Here is a 17,564-nt window from a genome sequence, read left to right on the forward strand (position 1 = left end):
AGGTCAATTTACTAAGCAGGAACACACAGAAGAACATGGCATAAAGGGCCAAAATTAGATGCAGTTGGCAAGGGACATGAAGCTCTGGAAGAAATAATTCTATAAGTACATTAGTGATAAGAAGATGATGAAAGAAAAAGTTAGTCCACTGGTTGACAAAGAGAAAAAACTTCAGAGAGATATGTAGACAAAGCCGATATTCATAATGCCTTTTTTTGCACCCTTCCTCACTAAAAATCTGTTGGACTGAGGTGCTTAATACAATTAATACCATCAGCAAAAGGTAAGCTGTCATCCTCGAATAAACAAGGAGTTGAGTAAACGTTATTTAAGTGTATTCAAATCAGATAGCCTTGATGGACCTAAGCCTGTTAAATGCCCAATGATTACTCTATTTCAGAACTGATAAAAGTCACATTTCAGAAGGCATGGAGCACTGAGGAGAGTGGGACAGCTGTAAAAATATAGGATATACACACACAAACATATACATATATGTAAAAATGTACGTCTCACCTATCTATCACTTGTTTCTTAAAGACTAAGCCAGCCTCAGAACAACTCTGTTGTTTATAGATATGCATCCAATCTTTTTGAGAACCTAAGATGTTCATATCAAGCTGGCAGATGCATCCCAGAATCTACAGTGTACTCTTCCGAAGAAGCAGTCAAGTACTAGACTACATATCATAGCCCATTCTCAACTGGCACTAGACGCCTATGTTTAAAGTCTTGCTTGCTCCCCCTAGCTTTTTATTCTGGAGAATATATGCAATGATTAAAGAACATAAAATTGCACTATACACAACTGCCTGGAAGATAACAAGAAGCTGAGCAACAGCCAACACAGATTTGTCAAGAACAAATCACATCAAATCATGTCAGCTTCTTTCTGACAGCATAAAAGGCCTTGTGCTACAAGAGAAACAACAAAAGTTTTAACAATACTATTCTACATGACATTTTCTTAAACAAGCTGAGATATATAGACTTGATAAAATTCTAATTAGGTGGCAGCAACTGGAAACAATTGGGTTAAGTAGGACAACTCAATAGAGCCAGATGCAAAGTTCCAGATGTAGGAAGAAATAATTTATTAAATAAATACAAAATGGATCTCCAAAATGGGACTGACTGGCTAGGTAACACTTCTGTAGAAAAGGATTTGTGGGTTATGAATATGGGGGCTGATCGCAAACTGAAAATAAGTATATCAAGTTGCCATTGTTTACATCAGCATTAAAAAGAAAATCAAAAGTGCTCTCACACTTAATTTTCTTCTGATCAATTGTCAGCCTCTTTTTTTAAAGAAAAGTACTTAGACAATACTTGTATTCTATCCTAAAGCCCTCCATATCCTCTTAGGTTTTAAGTAAGCTTCCAACCAAGTCACTGTATGCAATCTAATCTATCTGGCCAACTGACTGACCACAGGTACTGATTCACTGCTGAAGCAACCAGCCATCTGGACAGTATGATTTTCAGCAATAATGTGATTTGGTAAAATAATGACTTTGCTTTGCCTGTACACTACTCAAACCATGGATTGCACTTAGTTCCTAAACATCTTAAGTGGATGTTATAGCATGGAGTATTGCACCTTCTCAGCACCATCTCCCAGCTCTGCTTATTTCACACTTTTGTTCTCTGGACCCATCTTTCTCAAACATACACCGTTTGTAACAGCCATCACACTTATTCTTCATGATGGCTGGAAAGAAATCATATATTCCATCAACAACTCCTTTGCTAGTAGTTGATAGCAGAGGTATATCAAAAGTCAAGCAAGATACTTCTACTCTTGAGGCCGAGTGAAGCATCCCTATAGAACAGACTTGTCATGAAGTCTAACAGTCAAAGACTACCACTTGGAAATACATTATATATCTCCAGCGTGGCTGTAAAAAGTACTATTAGAAGACCATATGCTTTGTCCATACCAATGTTTTCTAGAAAAACTTGCTACTATCACAAAATGTATGAGGTGCTAACAAAGGAAACAGAACTTAATATTGTTTATGTTTGCTCTTGTCAGTCTCTGGATTGTTTAATTTCTGACTTACACACTCTTCAGAAACCTCTAACAAGATCTGCTTCCACTTCTCTAAGCTGGAAAACAGTGATTCTCCTGCTAATGATCTGGGAATTAACTGTGTCAAGTTCTCCATAGCTAAAGATCTCCCTGTCAAATAATAGTTGATAGCGATAAAACTTAACCTGTATCCATCTGAAAAATACTTAAAAAAAATCTTGCATGTATTTCTTGTATGCAAATCACTGAGAAAGTTTTTTATTTCCAGAAGATATTGCCTCACTGTTCAAGCATGCCATTACCTCTCTAAATGTCATTTTTCCATGTATACAACTCCAATTCAAAGAGATTGTGATAAATGGAACCAAACTAAAAGGATGTTGTAACAGTTGGCAAGTCTATAATAGAGAATGAGTGTGAATGTGCCTGGGGAAGGAAAGGAAAAGCAGCTGTAGTTGTCACAGAAAATCTGTAAGTTCTGTTAAACAATGGCTGTATTTGTAATAAAATGACAGTTTTTCTGCTACACAAATCAATGTTAAGCAAAGAAACTCTATTTTTCAGTAGTCGCTAATATAGGAGTGGTACCATATGGTGTCAACGATACTAGATAAAATGAAAGGTTCAACTGACCCTTGAAAAATCGCAAGGAAGCGATGATGTAAAGAAAGCTGCAAAAGATCGCATAATGGCCAATTACAAGAAAAGCTGACAAAGCAGAAGTTTTCTATTTCTATTTAACTTAGCTGGCATACGACTGAAAAGGGGGATTTTTACTTCTCATAAATATTTTAGCCCATTTAATGCAACTGCAGCTACTACTCATATATATGCTTCAACCATTTTCTATTTATAGCTGATAAACTCTGCCAACAATCAATGCTTACTTTTAGCATGCAAAAGATTTCCATAGGTTAGTTGTCTATTGAATGAAATACAGCACTTGATTGTAATTAAATCTGTTGTTCTTCACATTTAATTTGGTTCAGGTAGAATAAAAACCGAAATCCAATATATTTTCTTAAAAAAAAAAAAAACAAAAAACTTTATGGCTGATAAAATTTTTACTGCCCTTCTCTGGATCCTTTCCCTAGCTATACTGGCCATACTCAGTATTCAAGATGATGACATAATACTATTTATTTAACGAAAAGGTATTTTCTCTTTTTAATGCAGCCTCTTTGTTGCTGTTGCTTAACTGTTCATTGAACAGGTGTTTCCATTGTGCTGTCCATAATCATGACCGTATTGTCTTTTCAAAGCTAATTTAGAAACTATCAGTAGAATAAACCAGATCATTATATTCAGTATAAAACAATAAATGTGTTCCTGCACTAAATCCCCACTATCACCATTAAGCTTAAATGTCTAGTTTAGAACGCCGCATCACAGAACTCAGGATTCAGTTACCTCTCAATTTGTGGGTAAACATACTGTCAGAGAAACGTACAGAAAGACAGAAATCAGAAGTCCACGGGAAGTACCTGCAGATTTGATAGTTAATTCAATAATTGTGTTTTACTCAGAAGTGGCAAGGAGAACACTTTGGACATCCAGGAAAAGGAAATATATGGGGATTCGTAAGTGGCCCCACTGGGTCCCCCAAAAAACTATGTAAGGGAGGCCAATAGGAAAGTTGAGGACAGCAAAATGAAAACATCTCAAATGGAAGCTGCCATGCAGTGAACAGCAAAATAAAACACTAGACTCCATAAATTCTTGGATAAGTATCTGTACAAGGTTTTTTTAAGGAATTAAGAATTCTGTGAATTCTTTACAGAAACATAAATTTAGGTAGAGAAGAACCTCAAGAAGTTTAACAAAGGGAAGTGCAAGGTCCTGCATCTAGGGAGAAATAACCCCATGCACCAGTACAGGTTGGGGGTTGACCTGCTTTGGGGAAAGCAGCTCTGCAGAAAAGGACCTGGGAGTTCTGGTGGACAAGTTAACCATGAGCCAGCAATGTGCCCTTGTAGCCAAGAGGCCAATGGTATCCTGGGATGCATTAAGAGGAGTGTTGCCAGGAGGTGGAGGGAGGTGATCCTGCCCCTCTATTCAGCCCTGGTGAGGCCACATCTGGAGTACTGTACCCAGTTCTGGGCTCTCCAGGACAAGAGACATGATCTACTGGAGACAGTCCAGCATAGGGCTATGAAGATGATTAGGGGACTGGAGGAAAGGCTGCAAGAGTTGGGCCTGTTTAGCCTAGAGAAGAGAGGACTGAGAGGGGATCTTACCAAAGTCTACAAATATCTTAAGAGAGAGTGACAAAAGGATGGGGCTGGACTCTTTTCAGCGGTGCCAAGTGACAGGACAAGAGGGTTGCCTTTGAGGGCACAAAGTGAAACACAGGAATATTCTCCACCTCGATATAAGGAAGAACTACTTTATTGTGAGAGTGACAAAGCACTGGACCAGGTTGCTCAAAGAGGTTGTGGAGTCTCCTTCTCTGGAGATTTTCAAGGCCTGCCTGGATGCAACCCTGTCTAACATGCTCTAGGTGACCTGCTTGAGCAAAGGGGTTGGACTAGATGATCTCCAGAGGTCCCTTCCAGCCTCCACCATCCTGTGATTCTGTGATAAAGAGAAAGTACATCTGCAAATTATTTTAGTGAAGGAGGAAAAAACAAAAAAAGAGATAGGAGCCTATTATCTTAAAGTACAAATTTTTCAGTCATCTCCAAAACAAGAAAGAAGTACATTCAAAGGAGGAACTCGGCAGTACACTTTATCTAGAGGTAAAAATCAGAAGCCAAGTCACAAAATGAGATATACAAACAAAGAAAAACAAAAGCGGTAAGAAATCATCTTAAATAATGTTAAACGGTTAGTTCATTATTGAACAGAAAAAAATAATGACTGATGGATTATGCAGAGGAGTTTGACATTTGCAATACTTTTTTTTGCACTAATCTTCATTAAGTGGGTCACTTGTGATTAGGCAGCTATTGCAATTCATACAAATGGAAAAGGGAAAGATTTCATCTTCAAATAAGGAATGAACTACCTAGAAAGCATGAGCATGAGTCAGGTATTTTAAAACATCAAAAATCTCTCACAAACTTCACTGTAGAGCTCCTAGAGAATTACTTGAACCAGTCCCAAAACTGTGAAAACCTGTGGAGAATTGATAAGAGACTGGGAAATCTGGAGCAAGACAAACACAGCATGTTAGGGGAAGGGAAAAAAAAAGAAAAGAAAAAAGGAGCCACCCATTCACAAACACACAGGGCTCAGATTTCAAATCCCGAAAAAAAGGGCAATAATGGAACAAAAAATCCAGAAGATAACAAAGAAATTAGCACCTCTTCTCTGACAAGACTAAGGATAGAGAATAAGCTGTAGCTATACAGAATCATGAATAGAAGCATGTAGTTGTAGGACATTAATCCCAGACCACGACCAGAGGTCATCTAATCTTCAAAGCCAGTCCAGTTACAGTAGATTTCTCAGGGCCTTGTCTACTTGAGTTCTGAAAAGAATGGAGCTTCCACAGCCTTTTCCAGCACTTAATGGCTCTGTGACAGTATTATCCTGATACCAAATTAGAATTTCCCAAGTTTTAGCTTGTGTCCATAGCCTCTCATGCTATCACTGCATGCCTCCAAGAGGAAGTTGTTCTAGGGGTAGAGAGATAGTGTAGTGGTTATCGCATCTGCTTTGCAAGCTGAAGGTCCTGGGTTCAAGCCCCACTGGAACCAGCAGCAGGAAATCTTTGGGAGGTTGGACTAGATGATCTCCAGAGGTCCCTTCTAACCTTACTGATTCTGTGAATGCATCTCACAGATGTGTTGAGATGCTGACCATATTCAAGAGCATTTTGGGGGCAGGTTTAGCTCAGTTGGTTAGTGTGCTGCTGCTAATGCCAAGGTTGTGGGTTCAATCCTCGTACAGGCTATGCTGAGGCTTGGACTAGATGACCTCCAGAGGTCCCTTCCAACCTTTCCAGTCTACGACTCTACGTTCTCTACAGAAGCTTGGTCTTCTCTACACTTCCCATTAGCTAGCTGTGGACTGCCATAAGATCTGCGCTGAGCCTTCTCCTCTTCAGTGTGAACAAATTTAGCTCTCCCAACCTCTCCTGTGCTGTACCCTCCTAAACATCCTTGTAGGCCTCCACTGGACTTGCTTCAATATGTCAGCGTCCTTCTTGACAGACAGCGTCTCACAAGTACTGAACAGAGGGACATAATCACTTTCCTTCACCTGCTGGCTACATTCTTTTTAACACAGCCCACAGCCCAGCCACCTTTGCTGCCAGGGTACACCGCTGGCTCATGCTCAGCTTGCTGCCTACCCAGAATTCCAAGTCCTTTTCAGCAGAGCTGCTCCCCACGTGCACAACTCTGCACTTGCCGTTGCATTTCATAAGGGTTCCTGCTGGCACATTCCTCTAACTTGTTTAGTGCCTGCTAAATAGTAGCTCTGCTATCCACCCTATTTACTGGTCCCCCAATTTGATTTCATATACAAATCTGAAAAGAGTATACTACACTGTATCCTCCAGGTCACTGATAAAGATATTAAACAAGACAGGTTCCACTGTATTCCTGATACTCCTGCAGTACTTCACTTACTACAGTATCCAGGCAGAATATGACCTATAAACCACTACACTCTGAGCCCAGTCATCCAACCACTTTTTACCCATCTGGTTGCCCACCCATTCAGACTGTAATGTCCTAACTTAGAGAGGAGAATACTATGGGAAACATATTGTACCAAAAGCCTTGCTAAAGTTGAGTTAAGTTATATCTGTTGCTCTCACCTCATCCATAAATCTAGTCATTTTATCATAGAAGACACGATTTACCCTTGGTCAATCCATGCTGACTATTCCCAATCACCTTATTTTCCTTCACACATCTAGAAATGTGTTCCAAGAGGACTTGCTCTATGATTTTTCCAGGGACCAAAGTGAGGCCGACCAGCTTGTAGTTCCTCAGACTGTCCTTCTGGCCTTTTTTTTTTTTTTTTTGAAGGTGGGTGCAATGTTTTCTTTCTACAGTCATTGGGGACCTTCCCTGATCTCCATGACCTTTTTAAGATGTTATAGAACAGCCTTCCAAAGGCACTGGAAAATTCTCTCAGCACCTTTGGAAATAGCCCATTGAGCTGGACCTCTATGTGTCAAGATCTCACAAATAATGCCTACTCAGTCCTCACCTACTTCTGGTAGTTCTCCTTGAATCCTTTCACAAAGCTTGGAAACCTGGGAGACCTTTCTGGTGAAGACTGAAGCAAAAAAGGCACAAAGTATGCTGGTCTTATCTGTGCCCACTGTCTCTAAATCAGCCACTGCATTCAGCAACGTCTCCAAATTTTCCTTGTTTAGCCTATTAGCACAAACGTAGCAGTAGCTTTCATGCTCCCCTTGACTCCACTAACTCTCAACTTCATTGGATGTTTGGCTTTCCTATTATCCCTATATGCTGGGGTAATGTTTCTAAAATCCTCCTTTGGAGCCCATTCCAAATTCCACCTCCATCTACTTTTTTGCACTGGACCCTGTTCATGTGTCACATGTTTAGCCAAGGTGGTCTCCTGAAACATATACCTGTTTTCCTAAGTATCGGGATGGGCCCTTCTTGTACTTAGAGGATGATATTCTTAAAGAACAGCCAGCTTTCCTGAGCTCTTTTGCCCTCCAGAGCTGCCTCCAATGGGATACCACCTACTGGATCCCTTAATAAGCCAAAGTCAGCTCACCTTAAGACCAGAGTATGTACTCACTTTCCTCATTCCCTTCACTCCCCTCAGAATCTTGAACTCCACTATTTCATAGCCAAGGTTAGCAAGACTGTTGGTTATCACAAGTCCAATCAATTCTTCCATCTCAGTAAATAGCAGATCCAGCTGTGCATCACCCCCAGTTGGTCCATCCATTACCAGTCTCCAGAAGTTATTCCTGACACTCTCCAGAAATCTCCCTGTTTGCATCCCACCATGCTGTCCTTCCAGCAGATACAACAGAGGTTAAAGTTCCCCATAAGAACCAGGACTTCCTCAAATTGTTTAAAAGAGACTCTGTCCATTTCCTCATCCTGATCAGGTGGTCTGTAACAAATTCTCACAATGTCACCAATGTCAAAGGCCTCTCCTCTGATCCTGACCCACAACCTCTCAATGAGACTGTTGTCTACCCCACAGAAGAGCTCCATACATATAAGCTGCTACTTCCCATAAAAGGCAACCCTCCCACCCCGTTTGTCTTTCCTGTCCATCTTTCCTGAAGAAAGGTAAACCTTCAATGATAGTTTAATAAATACGAAGAAAGCAAAGAGAAATAGGTGGAAAGAAAAGCAGAGTATAGTAGATGAGGAAAAAAAAGGGTGGGGAAGAATAGTAAAGAAGTTTAAAATCACCAAGTTTAGTACAAAACACATATTTCAGATCTTGAGGACACAGATGATAAGAATGTGAGAGAAGTAATGCAGTTGGAGCTGCAGTGCATTTTTAAAACCAGTTAGGACTTGCCAAAAACACAGAGACAAAAGGATAGCAACTGCTTCTTTGCCTGAAGATAAAGAACATTTAGAGACTCATCTCAAACACAAAAATACATGTACACATTTACACACAGTACTGTAACTTTGAAGAAAAATCTCTCCTTTCTAAAACAGTTTCCATGTATTTAAAGATGATGACAATGAAAGAGGTTCTGAGTTTAAAGTAGGAAAACAGGAGTATAAGAAAATTGCTTCTGAGAAGATGCAGCTGATGAGGACCTGCGATATAAAACAGACTGTACTAAAGCTCAGAAGTAAAAGAATGATAAGACAGAAATGTCCACACAAAGGGATACAGCAATACACGCATCTGATTTACGGACTGCTCTCAGAATTATTTTGCCCACAAATTCAGCCACCTCAACTTTGTACTTAAGGTAGCTAACAAGGGAAAATACCTATTTAAATTATGTCTCTCAGCAATTTCGGTGTAAAACAACTTACTGCTATTGTTCACTCAGTACAATCGCTATTCTGTAGCTCTCATCTTCTAGCAATACAGTATAACCTGACCCAGAATATGGCTATCTTTAATTACTCCTGATTTAATTGATCCATACAAATAAAATCTACTACTGCCAGAATATTTGCTTCAGAGAGGAAGAGAAGAAAAGGAAGAAGAATCTTTAAAGAAAGAAACAAAGACTTTTTCCTTCTCCCCAAAAGCAGGAAATATGCCGAGTAAGACTGAAGAATTGCAAACATATGTTTTCAAAATGAAATGTGACTTGTTAACTTAGACCTTGTCTAAATCAAGAAGACAAGTGGGATGGCTATATTCATTCCAATACACTGTAGTGTCAACAACAGTAATAGAATCCAATCTTTGTGAGCTGAGATGCAAAAAATTAAATGAAAAATTTAAAGAATAAAAAAACCTGTCAAAATGGAAATGTAAAGCAAAAAACCAAATAAAATATAACAAAAACCAGAAAGTTCAGCAAACAATATCTTCCAATTGCATTCAGGTTAGAGAAATTGCAACTAAAATTTGTTTTTCTATTGCATTCATCACACAAGTACCAAACCAAAGCATGTCAGAACACGTAACAAACTACAAATAAAGCTATAAAAGCCAAAGGAAAAAAATTGAATAGAGAAACATCTATAGGTTGTGATCAAGGCAAGCATGTATGAAACTTTGTTAGAAAAAGAGGTTGGTGATTTTGTGACAGTAAAAAATTATTAAATTGTCCAGCAATGCTCACAAGTTGGGGAAGGTACAGAAAGACAAATGTAAGCCAGAGTCTATTAACTTACCTTCTGATAAAACAAAATGTATATGTCTTTGACCGTGAGAAACAGGAGGTGAGGGGATGTTACAGGTAATCATCTAAAATTAGTCAGTTATTTGTGATGAGTGGCAGAAATGAAAATATTGTGTCCTATCCCTTTTCTCTAGCCATTTGAAAGCATTGCCTTCCTAAACAAAAAATGACGGTATGCCTTAAGAAAAAACATGCTAAAGAAACTTTGAGCTCAGGAAATTCCAAGACAAAGAAGAGTCATCTTCTGAAATAAATGGGTTAAAAACCTACTAATTTCCCCCCCTTTTCTTTAATCAAGTCCGAAGTACTAAAAAATACCATGCAAATGCCATGTTTGACAATTTTCTACTAATCTTATTATTTCATTCCATATTTATGATACAGAAGGAGGTAGAGTGATAACAACAGAGAGAAAAAGAGAGAGAGACAGAGAACAAGTGATGGATAGATCACTTCAGCTTGCTCACTTTTCCCATCACCTACATCCAACATCATATATTTAAGTCCTGGGCTATCTTTTAATTCTGAATTCTAGGAATATTCTGTCCTCTATTTAATTCCAGTGCAGCCCTGCACTGGTGACACTGGAGGCACTGCAGACCAGGTCTTACCACTTAATTATTATTACTTTACTAGCAAGGAACAATTGAAACACTATACCTTACTGTACTGCCACACATCCTTAATAGACACACAATTTGAAGAATGCCAATCCCTTGTGTCCATATACGTTACTGTTACGACCCACATATTAGTTATACTCTCATAACACACTTCTTAGCACAGAGTCTTTTAAAAGTGCATTTGTACAAGTACTTTCCCACTGGTGGTGAAGAATTCTTTTCTGTTTTTAAAGCACTCATATTCTATCCAATGTAAATGGAACTTGTATTGAATACACATATCCCTTTGGGGTGGGGGGGAGGGGAGTAAAAGCCATGCAGTACACTTTATAGAATTTGTATGGAGTGAAGGATAGAAGAACAAAAGCTTCACTAGTTCACATCAGGGGAACAACCATGAGTACAGGGCCTGTCTCACACCAGAAACACTTACAAAGGATGCTGGAGAGACAGCCACAGCTCCTGGATTCACAGCTTTCAGCTGGCACAGCGTCATTGCTGTGTCCCACTAGAGGTTACAACTAAGTTGAGCCTTGCTGCACACCAGTGCAACTGCAATAGCTTTGTTAACACCTTTGCAATGCTTGTTTGTAAAGGTGAGACGTTATACATATGACAAGAGACTGTAGCAAGGGCTTTAGAAATGACACAAGAGCTTGCACAGCATGAATGCTGTATGGTGAAAAATACCAGTTCACACTTCTGAACTACAGTGACCAAGGTTGCAGAAATGCCAAAACAAGATGCTTTTCAAAAATGTAAAACTTTCTCTTTACACATATAGTAGTATTGACACCAAGGAGGACCTCTAAGCACTACTGCAAACATGGAAGGAAGCATGAATTCCATCAATCACAGCAGCCAGATTGCAGTGTATTTGCAATGATCCCTAGCAGACTGCATTAGGAAGGCTGAAAGACTTTAGAATTCCTTTAGGTAACACCACCAACAATTACGAATTAAGAACCTTTAGCCTTCAATTCATGTGAAGCAAAACTGATGTGTGTTTATTAATACACACAACAGTGAAATGTGCAGCCATATCATCCATAGAGCTGAGTCTGGTAAAAAGGTAGTAACTTGCAGCTCAAGGACAGAGTGTAGTAGTCCTTCCAGACTCGGAGACTACTAGTTGAGGGTAGTAACCTTTCCAAACACTTCTGACTGGCAGAATTCACGATGTAGAGCCCCAAAGTCTCACTGAGAAGAAAGTATTTCTTCATCCATCTAGTCTAAAGACACTTACTTTAAAACAATCCAGAAAGCTGTACAAACAAAGCACATTATAACAATGTTACACAACCCACACTAACCAATAAAACCAAAGAAAACATGTCAGCTAAAGGGAGAAATGTGGCATATAATGACCTTCAATTACTACACACACAGGGGTGCCAATTTAACAGCTTTTTTAATATACCTAGTTGTGCTTAGGTGCAGAAGACATATGTTACATTCAATCTACTTTAAATGTTCTCCTCTGAGTGCTTTTGTCATAACCTTAAAATTATTTCAGAGTAAAACTCAAAAGTTTACATGAATATTAAAGTAAATAACAGAAAACCCAGTCAGTTGCTTTGAAAAGCACAATTAAAAGGTTGGAGTATTAGCAGGAAAGGCAACTAAAGTAAGACAAGGTATAGCTATCATTAGCTATAATAGCTATACCATTTAGCTATTAACAGCACAGTAATTCCATAGAGAGAAATGCAAAACAAACTTGGGAGCTAATAATATGCACAGAATAATTTTTGCACAGTTTGATGTCTTCCAAAGAAAATGCTGGAAAAGTCCAATGGCAGTATCACCCTAAAGTACAGATGAAGTAGAGAGCAAACATGAAGGTGGTTATATTGCCAGAGGGAAAGAACTGTGAAAAGAAAGCTTCACTTACCCTCTTTCAACATCAATTTCATAGAGGAAAATATACACTAAATAGTATTTATTTTATTCTTTTGTACACAAATAGTAAAGTAAATACTAAATGTCAGGGTGGGAGATGACTGACCCTTCTTGTTATGTGCAAGTATAACAGTTTGTCTCATTCATTGCCTTCTCTCCACTGAGGACCTCAAACTGATATACCCAGGAGTATGAGTAATTTGGGCATATCAAAACAAAGGGTATCTTTTGCAAGCAAAAGCAAAGAGTTTTTGAAATGGAATTCTGTAGATCACTTCCTAAAAATTACTTCCAATTGTTTTAAATATAATAAATGAAATACCTAACTGACATCAATGTGTGCACTTTTGACAAAGGGTCAGCAGATATCTTTGCATGGAGATTTAATCAACATGGAAGTGTCATCATCAACCAAAACTGAGTAGGCCAAGACAGAAACACAGAACCTAAACATACCACAATGCAGAGCTGATCTTAACATGACGGGATGTTGTAAAGTTATATTACAATAACAATACCGATCCAAAAGATGGGTATTATTTGGGGATTCAATGACTTAGAAGCAAAGAGATTAGGGTAGGTTTTGATTCTTTTAAGAGTCCTTTGATTTACAAATTATGTTTCTGCATCTAGTAGATTAGTTTGTTATGAACCCTAATATTCACAGGCACTTCTGGAACATTATACAGCCTAAGTATTTTTTAAAGAATATTTAAATTTAGAATTCTATATTTAAATAACTATCTTGATTATCTATAAATTGTAGGTTGACTCAGGGAAGAAAAATACAAGATTTCTAAAATTTATTCCATCACATAAGTAAAGTTAAGACAGGATACAATTTTAGGTGGACATCATCTATTGTTTTAAATGCTTTTATTTGTCAAGTATGGCAAATTGACACACAGGTCTCAGGAGGCCTTGGGATCCTTTGTGACTATATTTGCAGGAGGAAACTCCCATCCTAGGTAAAAAGGGCAGGGCAGCTGTAAACTGTAAGAGGCTCAGAAGAACTCAATACCACTGCAAGAGAATATACAGGAAGGAAAGTTAAACTCTGAAAGATCAGAAAGTAGTTAAGCATTTGCAGATTCTGGAAAGCTGCACTTTTTAAGAGCCATCAGGAAAGACTATTTTTTTAGGTCTCTGAGAATAAAGGACTGTTCTATTATAAAGCAGATGAAGCAGTATTTCTGTTCTTAGAGAAGTTTTACTAAACAGGCATATTTCCCATCCTTTTCTGCTTTCCCTAGTTTTAATAGCAGGAATTTAACTGCCTCAACAGCAGCAACAAGGAAAGCCGGAGCAAACAAGGTACTGCCAGCTACCACTCTTTTTCAGCAACCAGTCATATAGACCTTGTTAACCTATCCTTGCACAATTTTCATTGTTTAATTAAAACTCAGCTCAAAGAGATTCTGATGCACTATAGCAATAGCAGATGCACTATAACAGTAGGATACAGACAGAAACTTCCTGCTTTGGAGATGAGTATTTGCATTGTTAGTAAGGCTTCTGTTATAATCATCAGCTTGATGTATCAATATCAAAAGTAGGTTTCTCTGATCAAAATCCATTGTTCTTCAGCTACAGATATTCTGATTAGAGTTGACAGAAAAAAAAAATTCTTTGCTGGGTTTGTGACAGTTGAAATCTTTTGTGCCTTGCTTTCCATAGAGTTTCGATACCTACATGCTTTCTTTATTGTCAGCTAGGTCATCTAGCTCTCCTGGGGAATCTCCTAACAGGCTCCCACAGCAGCAGAGCATTAAGGTTTTTGAGTCTTTAAATCCATTAGGTTGAAAAAGAGCTGAAAATATGGATGTTCAGATTCTAGACATGAGGTTCCCAGTTTCCACTGATCCAAAATGTTGGAGCACCCTGCTGAATAGGCAAATCTGGGTCATGGTTTCTATTCGCTGAACAACGTCCACATAGTATTTCATTCTGAACACTAATGAAAGTAAATAAAATCCCTGAGGAAACAACTGTCTTTAACTGCCAGCTTGCCCTATTTGTTTCACAGGCATTTTGAATGCACAGAATTACATATTGCTACTGAAATAAAATTTAAACTACTATGCAAGTTGAAATCAATTTCAACCATTAATAGCTGATGATATAAATCTTTTCCTAAGGAAAAAATGAACTCAGCTAGTTGGAGTAGGAAAAAGGATATTATCAACATCAGCAGAAGTGATCCCAACTTTTTGCATCTTGGGACATCTTTCCTAAGCCTTTGTTCCATGTACCCATAAGGGGCTCCCATGACTCCCCGATAGCAACTGTAAAACTTAAAAATAAAAGAAAAAACAGAAAACACTTCCTGTGAAGCTCCTGAACATTTTCTGAGCATATTAGTAACCAAGGTTAAGCGAGACGTTAATTATTTATATTTAACATGAACAAAATATAAGGAAAGCCTCAACTCCCTTAACTAATGGTTTCTAAAAATGCTTATTCAAACTGACATATGCATGACAAGCTTCAGCTCAGTACGATTTAAGGAGGAGGAGTTACACCACCCAGAAAAATGGTGTTTATGACAGAAATGACAAAAGATCATTCATCATAGGGTTGTTCTGTGTGCAGCAGTAATAAAGCCTAAATGAGACTGCACTTCATTAGTAATTTATTTCACAGATCACTATATATACACACAAATAGCATAACTCTATTACATTTTTATAGCACCATTCATTACAGTACTTCACATACTATATTCATATGACAATACAGAAATGCAGCTTTCTCTGGGGAAGATGGCAGCAGCCACCTGCAGAGCAGCACACAGAGAAGAAACACCTCAGAGCTGCAAGAGTAGGAGTTTTCAGACAAACCATGGAAAATATTAAATAAAACAACAAAACAGAACCCTCAGAGATGGGCAGCTAAGTCAAAGAACACCCCACGTTTGCTTGCCTTATATTCTACTTAGTTCAAATAAAAACAGACAAAGAAACCCTTTCCTAGTCCAGGAAGAGTGACTAATACCATGGACTCTCACATGAACTTCCTGCCTGGAATTCTCTCTTCCTCACTTGATTCTTGAACACTACAATGGTGTCTTCCACTTACTGCAGGAAGAAAAAGCGCAGCAGGTCATTTGTTTTCACCACTTCGTTATCTGAGGTGCTGCTCTTTAGACACAACAAGGGACGTATTCGCAAATGTCAAAAAACAAGTGCAATTCTTTCACTATTATGACTTCTGCAAAGTAAGAATTAGGGGCTGTTTATTGCTATTTTACTCAGCACTAGAAAATAATCCCCAAACTATCACATATAGAAGACTAACACTTCCATTAATCCTCCAGAGATGTATGGAGACTCCTGCCATACAAGTGCAAGTAAAAACATGGTATGCTATACAAACCCACAGAAAACCATAAGAAGAATAAAGATGCCTGAAAATGCCTTCTGACAACCACTTTTTTGTGACTAGTTCTCTTGGGAAATAGTAGTGTTCAATTATGTAGTGCTGCACTGTTGAAATAACACTTCAGATGTATGTATTACGTGAACATTTTCTGATATAGTAATTAGAAAGAAATGTGTTGCTTTTAACTAGTGAGTTACGATTAAATTCAACAGATGTCTTGATTTTCTTGCCAAGAACTCTGCTTTAAGACCTCTAATAGGAAGGAGAAATGGCTTGTTAGTTCCAGAGATGCTAATGTTCTGTTACCTTTAAAATAATAAACTTTTAAATAAGGCCACTACATTTACAATATAAACCATGAATAGTGGAGAGAAAATACGATTTTACCTATCAGACATTTTTCTCTGCTTTCTCCTGACTTTTTTGTGGATTTTTTAAGATAAAACCATGGCATTCGATAGACTGATCTAAGATATAGACATTTAAGAGACCTGCATCCTCGAGATAATACACAGAAAGAGAGATACTGGCCATCTGCATAAAATGAAATGCCTTAATTGGGCAAGGTGCTTAAGAACGTGTTAGAATTAAGTACATGAGTAGCCTCCACTGAAATAATGAGATTATGTACATCCTGAAGTCAGACAGAGGTGTAAATGAAAGTGTTTTGGACCTTCTTCGCTATTTTAACTGCTAGACATGTCAGAGAGACTTTTCTTGCTCTAAGGAGGATAGAAACAATAAATGCAGAAAGGACTAAACATTGCTGGAAACAGGATAAAATTGAATTTAATACTTTTATTTCTACCTTGCCACTCTCAGAATCATTTTCCTCAACTGAGCTGATTAACTAGCAATATGAGTCTACATTTACGAGCTTTGCACAGGAAGTTCCTTACAAAAGTTATGAGTGAATGAACTCAGTGCACTGGATCTCAGTAAATACATAGGCAGGCATACATAAAAGGGGAGAAAGAGAAAAAGCCAAAAGAACTAATATTGATTTGGACAGTACTTGTGGACTGCCCAGGAAGACAACAGATGAAAGGAGAATCTATGTAAGTAAAGCTTGAAGATGAGAATTTTGAAGTTTATCTTCAACACTGTATGTAGAGAAACTGATTAAGAGATTCAGCAAGTTAGGACAGTTTGCTGGCCAGTTGCCAGTATGACAAATCACGGAGCTGCACACTTTTCAGAAAGAACGGAGAAGAGACAAAGGCCACAAGGAAGCAGGAGCTGGTCAAGACAAAGACAAATTTTACAGTCATTCTACCTCTGAGAGCTTTACTTAAGAAACCACAGATGTTTTCTTCCTATTTTTTTTAGAAAAACTGCAAGTCAAAGAAGTCAGCCTATGTAAACACACTGTTAAAAAGTCTCATTAAGTACAGAAATAAATATAGTTTCTACTTACCTGCCTGTCTACCTCTGGAAGCAAAAGCAGGAGGTATTGTTGAAAATGCTGAGGTAAAGAAGCAAAGGTATGTTTATTTATTAAAGCCCTCAGGTTAGTGTTCACTAGAATAGATCCTGGTGTTTCTATGTCAATATCCTCAGCTTTGGTCCATTTCAAATGTCCTGGAAAAAATAAACAAAAGGTGACTTTAAACATAAATAAAGGAAGAGAATAGGAGCAATAGTTATTTTAATATTTTGTATTTTTTGTATAATACAATAAGCTCCAGAGAAATAGTACTCTGAGAATGGGAATATAGCCTTTTCTAGGATTCTAACAGATTATTTTATATTCCCTGTATTTGAGCTTTGGAGCTTTTACAGGATCCGCATTCCTTCAACATCGTAACTGACATATTCTTACTTCCAGCTCAAGAGCTGGAAGTAAGTT

The 17,564-nt window shown here is 38.1% G+C and overlaps 1 protein-coding gene across 1 annotated transcript in view; it reads right to left on the minus strand.

The window, feature by feature from the left end:
• Positions 1-17,564, minus strand: part of ASXL3 (ASXL transcriptional regulator 3) — a 101,446-nt gene that overhangs the window by 24,839 nt on the left and 59,043 nt on the right. Inside the window, exon 9 of the mRNA XM_062570412.1 lies at positions 17,133-17,296. Coding sequence (XP_062426396.1) covers positions 17,133-17,296 — 164 coding nt within the window. The remainder of the gene's footprint in view (positions 1-17,132; positions 17,297-17,564) is intronic.

This window comes from Rhea pennata, chromosome 2, assembly GCF_028389875.1.
Source record: "Rhea pennata isolate bPtePen1 chromosome 2, bPtePen1.pri, whole genome shotgun sequence".
Classification (NCBI taxonomy): domain Eukaryota; kingdom Metazoa; phylum Chordata; class Aves; order Rheiformes; family Rheidae; genus Rhea; species Rhea pennata.